The following is a 15,211-nucleotide window of genomic DNA, read 5'->3' on the forward strand; positions in this document are numbered from 1 at the left end:
AGCATTTCCACAGATAAATACTGAACATGTCTTTTTTGGAGTGCCGTCACTCCACAGTTGAAGTAACTCTCTTTGTGTCCATGGTAGATGCTCATTTCAGACTCTGCTATCATAGATCATATATGCCTATTTTAACACTAATCTTTTTAAGATAACTATTTGAACGTGCTGTGCTACTTCTAACTGGAGTTTTAGACCATGAGATATAGACATTTCAGTTTTATAACTTCCTACATCCAAATATACAAATGAGGATTTCAAAAGAAGAAAAAAAGAGATGCACACAAAGCAATAGTTACATTTGGATAGCTGGATAGCTAATGCATGTGTGAGTTTGGAGGGAACAGTCTATTTGATACATTATATTGTTTTGCAAAAAAATAATCTATGCTTTGAATCACTTATTAACATTCAACTAATATTTTTCAATCCAAGATACCATGGGAAACACCCTACTTAAGCAGAACTACTTAGAAAATATAATACATTATAATGAGTAGTATAGGAACACTTTGCTTCTTTGTTGTAGGATTGGACCCATATAGCAATTATGTAGGTAGCAATGTAGCAATTAGGTAGGTATCTCTTTTATTTCATCATTTTATATTTATATTTATACCTTATTATTATTATTTCTGGGTGCCAATGGCTCACACCAACAATCCTAGCTACTCAGGAGGCTGAGTTCTGAGGATTGTAGTTCAAAGCCAGCCGGGCAGGAAAGTCTATGAGACTCCTATTCCAATTAACCACCAGAAAACTGGAATTGGCGCTGTGGCTCAAGGGGTAGAGTGCTAGCGTGTTACACAGAGAGGCTCAGGGACAGAGCCCAGGTCCTGAGTTCAAGCCCCAGGACCAGCAAAAAAAATTGTATCATAAGCATATTAACAACACTACCTTTGACAGAAACTTCATGCCTTAGACCCACAATTAACATAACTACAATAAACTAAGTTACACTGAATCTCTGATGATACTACAGCACGAAGTAATTTATATGCACTATCTCACCTCAACTCATACAGCAATTTATGGGTCATAATTTATTGTGGAGCTAATTGGAAGCTGATCTTACTTACAAACTCATACCTCTTGTTAAAAAGTTATCAGTCAGAAATAGGAAATAGCAGTCATTGGATTATATGCCTTCTGTTATTGTGAGGGGGATGATGGTAAACGTTAATTCCTCTATCTACTTGTTCTTCCATAGTGTATGTCATTGAATCACGTAGTCCTCTTGCCCTCAAGAATCCTTCAGTCTAGAGAAAAATTATAGACTACAGATGCATAGAAGGAATGCAAGAGGAAGATGGATGGCAATGACATACTAGCCAAAGCACAGGCTTCACAGGACCACACACTCACACTCCTGACTGGGGTGGGGAGGGGAGGTTGGACCCTTCACAAGTTGCTTATCTTAGGACACGTGGTAATCCTCTCCATCCTCTATGACACCGGAATGACAACATGTAAACACGTAGCAATCTGTGGGAACTTTAGATAATGCATGTGAAATATTCAGCATGGGTGCTGCCAGGTGGTTAATGTAATGAATGCTAATAATTATGATTGAATAGTCATTTAGGGTAATAGCTCAACTTATCAGGATCATTTATTTTAAACAATGCATACAAAGCACTTAGCACCCTGTCCAGCAAGGGCAAACATGGAACTATATGTCAACTATCACTACTGCATAGTTAGTTGAAAAAAAATATCTAAGTTTATGGAAGTGGTACTGTGGCTCAAGGGGCAGAATGGTGTAGCCTTGAGCTGAAGAGCTCAGGGACAACGCCCAGGCCCAGAGTCCATGGTCAGTCCCATGACTGACCAAAAAAAACTTTATATCTGTACGTAACATTTTGAAGATTGTTGTTATACACACTTGTATAAAGCTTTATAGTAATTAAAGAATCTGATACATAGGCCTTAATCTTCAGTGTGGTTCTGAGCAACATGAGAGGTGACTTTAATTGGTGAGAAAACTGATGCTGACAAGATTGCAAGTCACTTGTCAAGTTGGCTCTCTGGACTAAACATCAGAGCCTGACCACTTAGCAGGAGTAGAATGGGGCTAGGTTTCCTTGGGTGCCTAATCTGACTCCTGCATTTTGTTTGGTTCTACATCCAGCTGGGAATGTGACAGACTGAATTGACTTCAGGATTGGCTAATTTCCACAAAGACTTTTGATGCATCTAGCAATTTTAGAAAAAAAAAAAAGCAAAACAAATCCCTAAAAAGAGACCTTTTCTGTGGCCTCTTCTTCCTCAGTAATGAATTGCAATCCCTATCTTCAAATACATGCTTGTTTATAGCTGGACTTAAGGTGCAAGGATCATATTTCTTAGGAATTAGTCACATCTGGCTTCCTTTGGATGTACTGATGACAACTGTAAGAGTAGGTTGATAAAAATAGCAAGCAGAGGATCAAGAGGGAGTTTGATAATCAGGCCTCTCTCACATATGGTTTTGTTTCCACCGGAACCCTTCTTCTCAATGACACCAAATGTCAACACATGCCTTTTTGGAAAATGGAAGGCACAGTATCTTCATTGGGGTATTTGAGGAGTTTCATCACTCGTTACTGCACTAATATATGCAAACACAAAGGCATTTGCATTCAAAGTTCATTTTTAAGGAAAATATTAAAGTGAGGGCAATTGCATTGCAGGGAGAATCATTTTGCTCTTTATGGGCCCTAACACCAGGACAGGCACCAGAGTCCAGCAAGGCAACCCAAGCAACCCATGGCAGTCCCTCCCACCACCAGCTACTGTGGGCCAACTGACCTTGTGATCTACCAGGATTCTATCCAACCCATGTGATGCCTAGACCTAAAGCCTGGGATAGCTATAATATCATGGCCAAATAACAGAGCTATGGTCGCTAAAGATATCTGTTATTGTACAAATGTTTTGAAAGCACCCAGGAGGACGGAGAGTTGGGCCTAGTGGTAGAGTGCTTGCCTAGCATGCACAAGGACCCAGGTTTGAGTCTTCAGTATCACATACATAGAAAAAGCCAGAAGTGGTGCTCAGACTCAAGTGGTAGAGCTCTAGCCTTGAGAAAGTCCAAGGACACTGCTCAAGTCCTGAGTTCAAGCCCCTGTACTGGCTAAATAAACAAATAAATAAATAAGCATCCAGAGATGTTGTCAGGTTCTGAAGGCTCACACCTGTCATCCTACCTACTCAGGAGGCTGAGATCTAGGAAACAATGTTCAAAACTAGCCCAGGTTGGGGGCCGGGAGTTTGGCCTAGTGGTAGAGTGCTTGCCTAGCATGCATGAAGACCCAGGTTCGATTCCTCGGTACCACATACATAGAAAAAGCCGGAAGTGGTGCTGAGGCTCAAGTGGTAGAGCTCTAGCCTTGAGAAAGTCTAAGGACAGTGCTCAAGCCCTGAGCCCAAGCCCAGGACTGGCAAAAAAACCCAAAAACAACAACAAAAAAAAACTAGCTCAGGTAGTACAGTCCGTGAGAGGCTTATCTACAATTAACCTGCAAAAAAGCAAAAGTGGAGCTGTGGCTCAAGTGGTAGCCTTGAAACAAAACAAAACAAAAAAAAAGCTAAAGGACTACACCCAGGTCCCAGAGTTCAAGCACCTGGGCACCAGGACCAGCGCGCACGAGCGCGCGTGCGCACACACACATGCACGCACACACACATCACTAGGTGAATATTAGGGAAAGAAGGTCAGAGCTAACAAGAAGCTCCATGGGGACTGACCGAAAGGCCTCCATGGATATGTACAGGGTCTGCTGTAAAGCCCTGGTCTGGAAGTCATCTCACTGAGTAACGTGTCCTACAATGAGCCTGTGCATACATGACTGGCAGACTCCTGGTTTCATTTTAACGCTAAATCCACTAGAAAAGGAGCAGATGACCACTTTTTCAGCATCTGAATGTATTTGAAAGCTGAGATTTTAAAGACTGCGAAGAACAGACTTGTTTATTTCTTGGTACATCTGGGTGTCTGCTCAAGTAGAGGAATATATGGTAAGTGGTGAGGACATATTAACTTCCAACAAGTTCTAGCCCTAGCCACATGCACATTATTCAGTGCATCTAATTATTATAGGAACATCAAGATTCATACCCGTATGCAGAAATTGTTTGCCGTAGGATATAGTCTTTTCACATCACCTACTTCCATTTCTCCACCTAAAAGAGGAGAATGCTAACAGCTTCTTTTTTATGCCTTGTTTTGTTCCATTAATAAGGCGAATTAACAGATGACTGAACATTCTTTAAGTTTGCTGACTGCACTGTCTTTGATGTTTATATGGATTCTGAATGTAGATTGGGTTCTTCCATGTTCCTTGTGAAATGTTTCTGTTCAAACTTGATTCAGTCATCATTTCCCCTCTGAATATCTCACCCCAAGGCCTCTTGCTGTGTACTAGTTGTGTACCTTTGACCTTGTGGTCTGAACCATGGACAGACCTGCAAAAGAGAAGGGATATGGGATGGAGCTGTGGTGCCTGCTTCTTTAAGAATAGCTGCCAGTTCATAGCTAATACAGAGCCCATATGTTCTTCAGTGAAAACTGTTTTTTCTTGGGTTGAGTTGTCATAGCTAATTCCAGAAGATGCTCTGAGAGAGGGAGAAACTGTTCACAGGAGAGGCTAAGTAATTCTGTGAGGAACTTTATTAGCCTCCTGAGGGCTCAGCTTCCACCTATGTCAGTGCCCAAGTGCTGAGCCTTAAAACTAAGTTGACTACGTCCCCTGGAGCAAGGCCCTTTGGGGATCCAAATGAGATGACAGCGGTAGCTTTCAACACCACCACCCCTCTCCCTCTGAAAACAACAACAACAAACCTGTAAGAAAAATAAATGTTTGCATCTTCCCTGTGAGCCCCTTCTGTAAAGAGGGCTCCAGGATTCCTGTCTAGGGTGTGGCTTTGGTGTAAACAAGCAGCTTCTTTCCTGGAATGAGGGCGTTCCTGAAAGCAATGGACTGAGAATTTGCCTGAGAACGTGGATCATTTCTCAAGTGGCTGGCAGTCTGGATTCTCCCCTAAAGCAGTCGGCGCTGTGTCAGGAGGCTGCCTACTGCTGCCTATGAGGAGTTTCCCATGGCTATGCCTTTTACTTTTCGCAGGTGAAGACGCTACTCTAACCTGTAGATTAGCAGCTTATGGAGGGGAAAGGTGACTCTGCTCTAGGCAGGAATAGACCACCAGGCTCTGACCACCACTGTTTGCTCTATACCAGAGATCTGGCTCCTTAGGAGCTAAAGCCTAGGGGGTTGGCCCAGGTCAAAAGGTAAAATGAACAGAAAAGGAATGGAGCCCTCCCCAAATTCAAGAGTTCACAATACTAATGAGCACTCTAATTTATAAACCTTGTGCTGTGATTGCTTCTGATTGCTTATTTCTTAAAATGGCTTAGATGAAATACTGGGTATTCTCAGGCTTGAAACATAATCGATAACAACACGCAAAGCCCCAAGTGCTTACAATTTTTTTTTTTTTTTGCCAGTCCTGGGCTTGAGCTCAGGGCCTGAGCACTGTCCTTGGACTTTCTCAAGGCTAGAGCTCTACCACTTGAGCCAGCTTTTTTCTATGTATGTGGTACCAAGGAATCAAACTCGAGTCTTCGTGCATGCTAGGCAAGCACTCCACCACTAGGCCAAACTCCCAGCCCCAATTTTTTTTTTCTTTTTTAATGCCAGCCTAGGGCTGAACTCAGGGCTCGAGTAATGTCCTTGAGTTTTTCTGCTCCAAGGTTAGCACTCTACCACAGCTCCATTTTCAGGATTTTGGGTGATTAACTGGAAATAAAAGTCACATGGACTTTACTTTCCAGACTGGCTTTGAACCACAATCTTTAGATCTCAACCTCCTAAGAAGTCAGAATTACAGTAATGAGTCACTGGTGATTAGCTAAGCACTTACTCTTTAGAACAGATACTCTGACTAAAATTCTTGCCATTGTAGTGTTCTTTGAATATTGTGAGTGAGAGTAGACTCAAAAAAGGAGAATAGAAAATTCAGACAACACATGAAGAATGTGAGCTACCCAGGGTCATGAATGCTGAGAAGACATCTAGTCCAGACCCTCTAATTCACAGCTGCTTACCTGCTCCACCTCTCAACGCTAACTGGGCCTGGAATACTCTGACTTGAGCTCAAAAGCTGTTACTCTTTCTAGTCTGGTTTGTTAAAACTGCAACAAATCCTTCCATAACTTCAGTAACTTGTTGGAAACCACACAACTGGCAAATGGCAGTCATTCAGACTGACTTTCCAGTCCTTTTCTCTCCTCCTCATCATCAGTGATGAGGATAACTGTGCTTTACTTGGGTTTGTTATACAGGTCACTGCATGTGACGCTCTTAGTAGCCCATAGTAAGTACTTAGAAAATTAGTAGTATTAACGTATATACCCTATGGGAAAGGCAAAAAGTTAGATGTGTAAACCCAGCATATATAAACTGACTTTATTATCTCCTCCACCCCTGGGGACCGGAGAACCCAGACCTGGTGCAGCCACTGAATGCACGGGCAGATCAGCGTGCCCATCCTTGCATGTCACTGCAGCTTTGCCTTAGTGTGCCAACTTGCCAGGAGACAAGACATGAACCAAAGGCAGCAGAGACTGTGGTGGCAGTACAGGCCAGGACTGAGTCCTTCCCACACCCTAGTTCCTTCAGTTAACCTGGCCCTCCCTCTCCCACCTGTGCAGATGGGAGCGGTGGAATGACAGACAGCTCATGCCTGGCCTGTCTCCCTCACATGGCTCCCCCCCCTTCCTCCTCTGTCCAGGGATGAAGGGTGCGCAGGTCAACTGCATCTGAGAAGATGCCGTCGTTTGTTACATTTGATCGTGCTGGGTGGGGGGCGGGGGGAAGGAAGACCACTTCCTGTGTGCCCCCGGATTGTGCGTCTGAGCACCTTTCCTTGCTCTCCCGCAGGCTGGGCAACAGCACCTTCAAGACCATGCAGCGCCGGCACACGACCCTGCGGGAGAAGGGCCGCCGCCAGGCCATCCGGGGTCCCGCCTACATGTTCAACGAGAAGGGCACCAGCCTGACGCCCGAGGAGGAGCGCTTCCTGGACTCGGCCGAGTACGGCAACATCCCCGTGGTCAGGAAGATGCTGGAGGAGTCCAAGACCCTCAACTTCAACTGCGTGGACTACATGGGGCAGAACGCGCTGCAGCTGGCCGTGGGCAACGAGCACCTGGAGGTGACGGAGCTGCTGCTCAAGAAGGAGAACCTGGCGCGCGTGGGCGACGCGCTGCTGCTGGCCATCAGCAAGGGCTACGTGCGCATCGTGGAGGCCATCCTCGGCCACCCGGCCTTCGCGCAGGGCCAGCGCCTGACGCTCAGCCCGCTGGAGCAGGAGCTGCGCGACGACGACTTCTACGCCTACGACGAGGACGGCACGCGCTTCTCGCACGACATCACGCCCATCATCCTGGCGGCGCACTGCCAGGAGTACGAGATCCTGCACATCCTGCTGCTCAAGGGCGCGCGCATCGAGCGGCCGCACGACTACTTCTGCAAGTGCGGCGAGTGCGCCGAGAAGCAGCGCAAGGACTCCTTCAGCCACTCGCGCTCGCGCATGAACGCCTACAAGGGGCTGGCCAGCGCCGCCTACCTGTCCCTGTCCAGCGAGGACCCCGTGCTCACCGCGCTGGAGCTCAGCAACGAGCTGGCCAGACTAGCCAACATCGAGACCGAGTTCAAGGTACAACTCCCTCCAGATGGCAAAGGGCTGCGTGACCCGCAGACAGGCAGGGGGACAGGTGGCTGGGGAATGTCTAGACTTCCTGACCCTTCCGTTCCCCTGGATGGCTTGGGGTTGCCCCCTCCGCCTCTCATCCTCAGGGCACTGTGTGTGTGTGTGTGTGTGTGTGTGTGTGTGTGTGTGTGTGTGTGTGTGCGTGTGTGCGTGTGTGCGCGTGTGCGTGTGCGCGCGCGCGTGCACCAGGGCCTCAGGGCGCAGCTCAGGCTGGCCACTGCCTCCTCAGTGCTGGGATTACAGATGTGAACAACCATGCCCAACAGAGACAGTCTGTCTTTTTTTTTTTAAATAAAAAATAAAACCACACAATAACTCTAATAGAGATGTATGTGCATATACATAAGTTTCTAGTAATTAAGTATGCATTGTCATCTCTATTTCTAATCCAACCCTCCGGGTTCCACCTTGCCATTACCCAACACTGTTTATATATAAATTACGAAAGCCTATAGGAAGTCAAGTGTGGGATGCCATGTTTCAACATGTATTCAGAATTTCAAGAGAGCAAGGGAAGAGCATTAAACCCAGCAAAAGGCTTGGTGCCCTGCCCACCATGGGGCTCTGGAGACAGCCTTTCTTAAACATGACAAGCCACTGTCACAGTCCACGGTCCTGTCAGTGGAGCACAAAGGAGACACAAGAAAGGGAAAATAAAACTGTCTCTAGTCAGATACCAGTGGGCTCACACCTGCCTACCAAAGTCTGGGATCTGAAGCCTGCAGTTCAGAGCCAACCTAGTAGGCAAATGCAAGATTCTTATCTCTACATAACTAGCAAGAATCTGGACCTGGAGGCTTGGCTCAAATGGCAGACCACCAGCTATACATGGAAAGAGAGAGAAAGAGAGGGGGTGGGGGAGAGCTCTCAAGGCCCAACTTCAAACCTCAGCACAAAACAAACAAAAAACTGTGTTTAACTGTTGAGTTAGGTATATCACCCCAGCAAATGATCCCAAGGTAACCCCAGAAATTCATCTACCCTGAGACCACCTCTACCTGCCAGGCCAGCCCAGAGACTGGCAATACATCTTCAGAGTCCACTGTTTAAGAACAGTCCTTTGTGCTTACTGCCCACTGGCAATGCTTCTGAAAGAGAAGACTGGGACCCAATGTAAGAAATTATTTCAACATAGTATTTAATTGTAAATGCAAGCATTTAGTTGTTGCTTACCACATGCCAAGTATTAACTGCCTTACCTATGTGATCTTATTTAATTTCCTCTGCAAGCATTATTATCCCCCATTTAGTAGGAGGTCAGAGGTAGGGAGAGTGCAGAGCTGTTTTGTAGGAAAACCTGTTCTAAGCACCAGATTCCAGAACCCACTCTTAAGTCACTCTGGCAAACAAGGGCCCAGAGCCTTGTGCTTTCACAGAGCTTCCCAGCTCTACTTCTTGTGTGTCAATGACAATGGGACTCTTCACTGCCAAAAAGTGTGCCTGGGAGAACAGGAACTACAGCTGAGTTCATTATTTCTCATCCTGTCATTTGATCAGAGACTACTACATTGTAAATGTCATGCAACACTCAAAGACATGTCACACACACAGAGATGACAAACTGAGAAATGATGTCACCTACAAGTAAAAAGTACATTGCTCAAGCAAGGTGTCAGTGAGACAGCTGTCTCTGCTGGAGACCAAGGATAGGTACCACCACAGAGGAGGGGGGCGGCATCCCTGAGAGCCATTTCATTCAGGGAGATCTCAAAGAAGTAGCTAGAACAGGATTGGGTCTTTCTAGACAGGACTGGGATCTGTGGAAAAGGCAAAGTACCTGGGGGCATTTGCATGCAGCAAGTGAAGATCAGATCCAGAAAATCCCAGAGAAGGGAGAACCGAAGCTATCTGTGCCTCAAAGCAGACTTCCTACTGATAAGATGGGCTGGCGCACACCTCAGAGGGCCCTTCAGGTCAGACTGTGCACTTTGAACGTTACCCTGTAGGAAATGGAAGTCCACTAAAAGTTCATGACGAAGGAATTAGAAGACATAAAAGTTAGAGGTTTGGAGATGCATCTGGATGAGAGAATGTGGTGAAAGTCATGCAAGGGGGAGTTTAGATGAACATCCATGAGACTTCAGGCTTGCCCCATGCATCAGGAATGGCTAAGCAAGGCTCACGGGAGGTTTGGGAGTTATAGATGAACAATCCTGTAATTAAGCTTATTTCATTCCATCTGTCCCTCCAAGTTGGGCCCTTCCCCAAACTAAAGCCACTTCCATAACTTCTGCCATGTTCATGACCTCGTCTAGAAACCTGAAGGGTAGATATGTGGAGATTATCCAAAAAGTATCCAAGATTATTGCTGTTAATCTTTCCTTCCCTTATTTCTTACCTACTAACCTCACCTGAGGCTAAGGATGTGCCAAGGAAGACTGGGAATTTTGTGTATTCCCAAGCCTACAGACACTCTGCACAGGCGATGTGAAAGGAATGGCTAAACACTAACACAGATAATTCTGGGAAAAAAAATGTTTTTAAGACCAGATTATCCAATTATCACATCTTCCACCTTAAATAAATTTATGATAGACCATTCTTTAGAAATAAATCTGAGCCATTGCTTGCCTTTAGTAAAACCTAAATCCAGCATATTTTGGTTTATCTAAAACTGGGATCTTTTTGAAAATATGTAGTATGGTATTTTAATTTTAAATTATGAAAATTGTGGACAATTAAACACTCCTAGTACAGTGACAAAACCTTTCCATAATGCAGTGATTTACTCAGAATAAGAGATAGCACAAATCCATTTGCTGGCTATCAACATCACCCTAGTTACCTTTGTCTGAAGTGTCTTTTAGATTGCCAACAAATGGTGCATCATAAATTAACATAACTGTTCCTTTAGAACTTTATTACTTATTCAACTATCATTGCAAGTGTATTCCCTGACATTATAAATCTCAGGGAGCAGCTTAGCAGGAAAGAAGTCAAATTGTAATAAAGGAGTAATGAGCAAACAGGTGGATGCTATAAAGCACTCTTGATGAATCTGCTCTGCTCTTAAGGGACGACATATTGTTACTTCTGTAATTACATGTTACAGGGACAACCTGATGTCATCAATTACACAAAAAGCTATGAAGTCTTACTGGAAATGTGTCACCCTCCACATCCTTTCAGACACTCATTTTGGAGTGACTCTATCTGACTCGGGAACAAAATCCATAATCAGCTTGAATTCTGTGGCCTGCGTCATTTTTGGTGAGGTATTTTATTACTAAAATAGAGGCAAGTCATTAGCAAGAAAGGTAGCCAATATCAAGTTTCCAGGAAATTGTAGCTGCAATCAGCAGCTACTGGTAAGCAACTCTTTTTGGTGGGGAAAGTATATATCTGGTCAAGAATTTCTTTATGTCTTTCTAATCTTCTTGGGTTAGTAGTAATTTCCGAATACCTTAAGTGGTACCTAGTAAGTTAGTAAGCATTCCAGAAATACTTGATAAAGAGAATGAAACTAACCCAAAAAAATACAATCATTTCTGCTGATGGTTTAATGTGCCATAGATAGATAGGGATAGAGATAAATTGATTTAATAAAGGTGTTTGACGGAAATGGTAAAATTGAAGAGCTCTGAAAAAGACTAAAACAGAACAGCAGGATAGAGAGCTAAAGCACATACATTAAATATCTGAAGGCCAGCATGTGATCGCTTGCTGCTTCTTGGTCTTACCTAAAATGGAGCTAGGAAGAAGTGTCAATACTGATAGTTATATTTGGCTAATCAAATTGCCTATTCTCTAGGAACTACAGAAAGAGAATATTGATGTAAGCTGGACTAGTCAAAGTTGCTTATCTAGTAGAATAGTCTCTCTGTGTATAGAGGCATCTGAAGTAGCAAGGTCTCAGGTTACAGGTCCTGCCACTGAGATCGTAATGAGGCCTGTGCAGCTCTGCTCAATTGGTCTGCCTGACTTTCTTCATGGATTATCCTCATAGAATTAACCAGGGGTCCCCCTAGTCCGTTGACGTCAAATTCCTGGGCAGTTTATCTCTGTATGTTGATCATCTGTAGTAGTGATGCTTCAGATGATTAGAGGAGTTAATCTTTGCTCTAACTCAGAGCTGTGGTGGCAGCTCCGTCTGGTGGAGATGGGAAGAAAGAGTGACAGGGGAATATTATGCAGTCAAGTTAGGGCTTGGGAGCAAAGAAAGCAGGATTCATGGCAAGTCTCTTTCTTGCACTTTCCCATGCTTTTGTTTAAAAGCTTCTAATATTCCCATGTTAAGGAACTACGGAAGCCCAATTAGCAGTGTATCTTCTATATTTAACGTAAGGTTGTTGTGAAAACTGGCAAAGCAGCTCCTGAGAAGGCCCTTCCTGTTGACAAGGTGGCAGCATGGGGGCTGTTAGTTGTTCTTCAGTCCTGGCTATTTATTATTCCTGACCTCAGAGGGGATGAGTGTGGGCAACAAGCTGAGCAGTGGCTTCATCTGGTTTCCAATGTCAATGACATGTTTGTCAATAGTTAACCACGTGTGTTATGAAAAATTGATGATGAAGTATGGAACGATATTTGTGCTGTCATTTTCAAACCCATTAAAAAGTCTCTGGGCCTAAAATACTGCAGACTAACATTGCAAATAATGATAAATCAGACCAATTTGCCACCTGCTATGATTCTAGTACAATCCCATTGTGAAAGGTAAAGATGTTGAGATGATAGCTTGTGATGTGCTTGCAAACTTCTCACAATGGAAGAGAAAAGAAGAGGAGGACTGGCTTTGTACTGTGGCTCTGAGAGCTCAGAGTACATTTGAATGGTGGCCATCTGGACTCAGGGAGATAAGAAGCTAAGGAAGGGCCCATCCCAGGCAGGAGGGGTAAGTTCATTGCCTTGCTCTGGTATTTCTCTATCAGATTATCACAGGCTTTGAATACCCTTAGGATGGTTACATTTTATAATAAACTAACCCTAGTTAGATACATTTCCTTGAAGATTGAAAGCTTGTTGGTTGCATAAACAAATGTCTGCTTAACACATGGGAAATGATTGAAAAACTGCTTCCTTTTTTACTGGGAATAGAACTTTTAACCTGTGAATGCTGGAGGTGTTACAAGAGTTTCCTGTGTGTGGAGTATGTTATGTGGGTATGAAGCAGCTGGGGACATGGAGAACTGCTGGTGCCTATGTAACAAATAGGAGTTCAGACTTCAAGACGACCAAAACATTACCACCCGCCAAACTAAAAGAAACATGGGAGAAAATCCTCAAATCACTTGTTTCTATCATCAGCAAAACCTTCAGGGATCTGTTGTGTCACTCTATCTTGGCTTGCCTATCTGAAGATAAGCAAGGGCAGATGGGCCTGGCCCTCACTAGACATGTGCAGAAAAGGTGGGGTCCAGGAATGCTCGTGTGTGCAGTCTGAACACGGGGGTCTGCTCACAGATTCCTGTGAGCGCCCTTTCTAGGAACTGGCTTATCTCAGGAAATGAAATGAACATCACTCTGCCCAAGGTTCCTTTGCTTTTTCTATTTTGCTGCCTGCATGTCTGGATGGCACTTTGGCCAGATCATCATTACTGACTCATCATTAGAAAATTAGCTAATTAATGTGTCCTTTAATGACAATTTCTCATTAGATCACAAATAATTGCTTAAAATTAAATGATGCTGTTCTAGCTTTGTGCCAAGAGAATTATTTAGCCTCAGAGATACAGACAGTGTACATCAAGTGACAGGTATTTGAGTAGGATAAAGGAAACCATCTTACTAAAAGAAGAAGACAGGGGCAGGGTCTGGTGAAGATCTAGTTCAGCCATTTCTTCATAGCTTGGGAGTGCAGAGCCATGACTTTGGCCCTGGAATTACCACCTAAGAACCACATAATTTTGGATGCCTATTAGAAGTTAATTTTCCTATTTAAGAAAATGGAGGGTGAGAAGGTAAGATCAGACACTTCAGTTATAAATGGTCCAAACTGGACTGCTGGCTTCCCCACTGAAACATTTTTTTATTGCCTTAACCTGCTCAACTCTGTAAGTCACATTTACTGAGTTGCTAATAACTTCACATACTTTATCCTATTTAACCTCTACAGTGTCCTGATACATACATACTCAATATGTGGTTCCCTGATAGGATTCCATAGCTAAACAAATGACTCAGCTATAGTGGCTCACACTTGTAATCCTAGATACTCATCAGGGAGAGGTGAGGAGGACAGAGGTTTAAGGACAGCTCAGGCAAGCTAGTTCCAGAGATTCTACCTCAGCCAGTAAAAGAATCTGGGAGTAGTGACATACACCTGTATTCCCAGCTCCATGAAAACAAAGGTAACACTGCAGTCCAGGTTAGCCTAGATATAAACACATTGTAAAATGGGAAAAGATGAGCTAGGAACATGGCTCAAGAGGCAAAGCACCTTCCTAGCAAGTGTGAGGAAGTGAGTTCAAACCCCAGTATTGCCGTAGTGCAAATGAATTTGTAACTAATGACATCTGGAGACAGGAACCTACAACGCTCTGCAGATAGCCTGGTCATAATGAACCTAACCGTTTTCTTCAGAGAGCTGAGTGGACAGTCCTTTTGGCTTATCAATGCCACTACCTCAGTACTACAACTTCTCCTCCCAGGGAATTCGGCTTCAATTTCAGCATCCTCTCTATTCAGAGGGTCTTCCTGATTTGGGCTAAGATCTCACCCCTCGGCAGAGCTTTCCAGAATAAGAACAAGTCTAGGCTACACATGATTTAAAAAAAAAAAGGCCAGGGGAGTATTTTTCCAACTGGGAAAATGCAGACCACTGAAACCAAATAAGCTAAGAGTGCTGCTAAAATATTACTGTGAAAAGAAGAGACGTGGGCTGGAAAGACAGAGAGTCAGAAGAGGAGGAGGGAGGAGACGGGCAGGCAGAGCTCCTGCCAAACACAGAGATTGTGTTTTGAAAAATATCTCTGTGGAAAAGATTCATCACTACACACACACACAAAAAAAGGGAAGAATCATTTCCTATACAAGTGCGACTATCAGTTTGAAATATCAGAGATACAGAGAAAATGGAGACAGTAATACAAAAAAAATTAGCCAGTGAGTAGTGGCACAAATTAAACCAAATGGAAATGCAAGGGGTTTTTTGTCCAGATGCCGTCTGAATTCATCATAGTAGGGTGGCAGTAGTCAAGTATGTGGCACAAACTGTCAGCAAGGAGCCTACATTGTGTTCAGAGCAAAGCCATGAAGAGACTCAATATGGGAGGTAGACATCAGAATGGTGACAGAAGCACAGGGCCAATGGGGTCACAGAACAGCAGAAACAAATGAATCCTAGTCATAGGGGGAGCTGAAAATTCAACATTTGTACAAATAATACTTACTGAGAGTCTGGTCTGAGCCACAGGCTCTGGGTTAGGTGCTAAGGTGATAAATGAGGTAAACGAAGTCCCTACCCTCAAGGAGTCTGTTATCCAGTTGAGAGAGGAGATGAGAATTCATCATACGGTCATAA

General features: G+C 44.1%; 1 protein-coding gene across 2 annotated transcripts in view; it reads left to right on the forward strand.

Moving 5' to 3' along the window:
* Window positions 1-6,927: 6,927 nt before the first annotated feature.
* The window catches only part of Trpc7 (transient receptor potential cation channel subfamily C member 7), a 109,148-nt gene continuing 100,864 nt past the window's right edge, over window positions 6,928-15,211 (forward strand). Inside the window, exon 1 of one of the 2 annotated variants that reach the window (XM_090325393.1) lies at window positions 6,928-7,698. In XM_090325393.1, coding sequence (XP_090181519.1) covers window positions 6,946-7,698 — 753 coding nt within the window. In that variant the 5' untranslated portion in view covers window positions 6,928-6,945. The remainder of the gene's footprint in view (window positions 7,699-15,211) is intronic. The other variant, XM_090325394.1, reaches the window with a different exon arrangement.

This window comes from Megascapheus bottae, chromosome 38 (genome assembly GCF_031878675.1).
Source record: "Megascapheus bottae isolate mThoBot1 chromosome 38, mThoBot2.hap1, whole genome shotgun sequence".
NCBI lineage: Eukaryota > Metazoa > Chordata > Mammalia > Rodentia > Geomyidae > Megascapheus > Megascapheus bottae.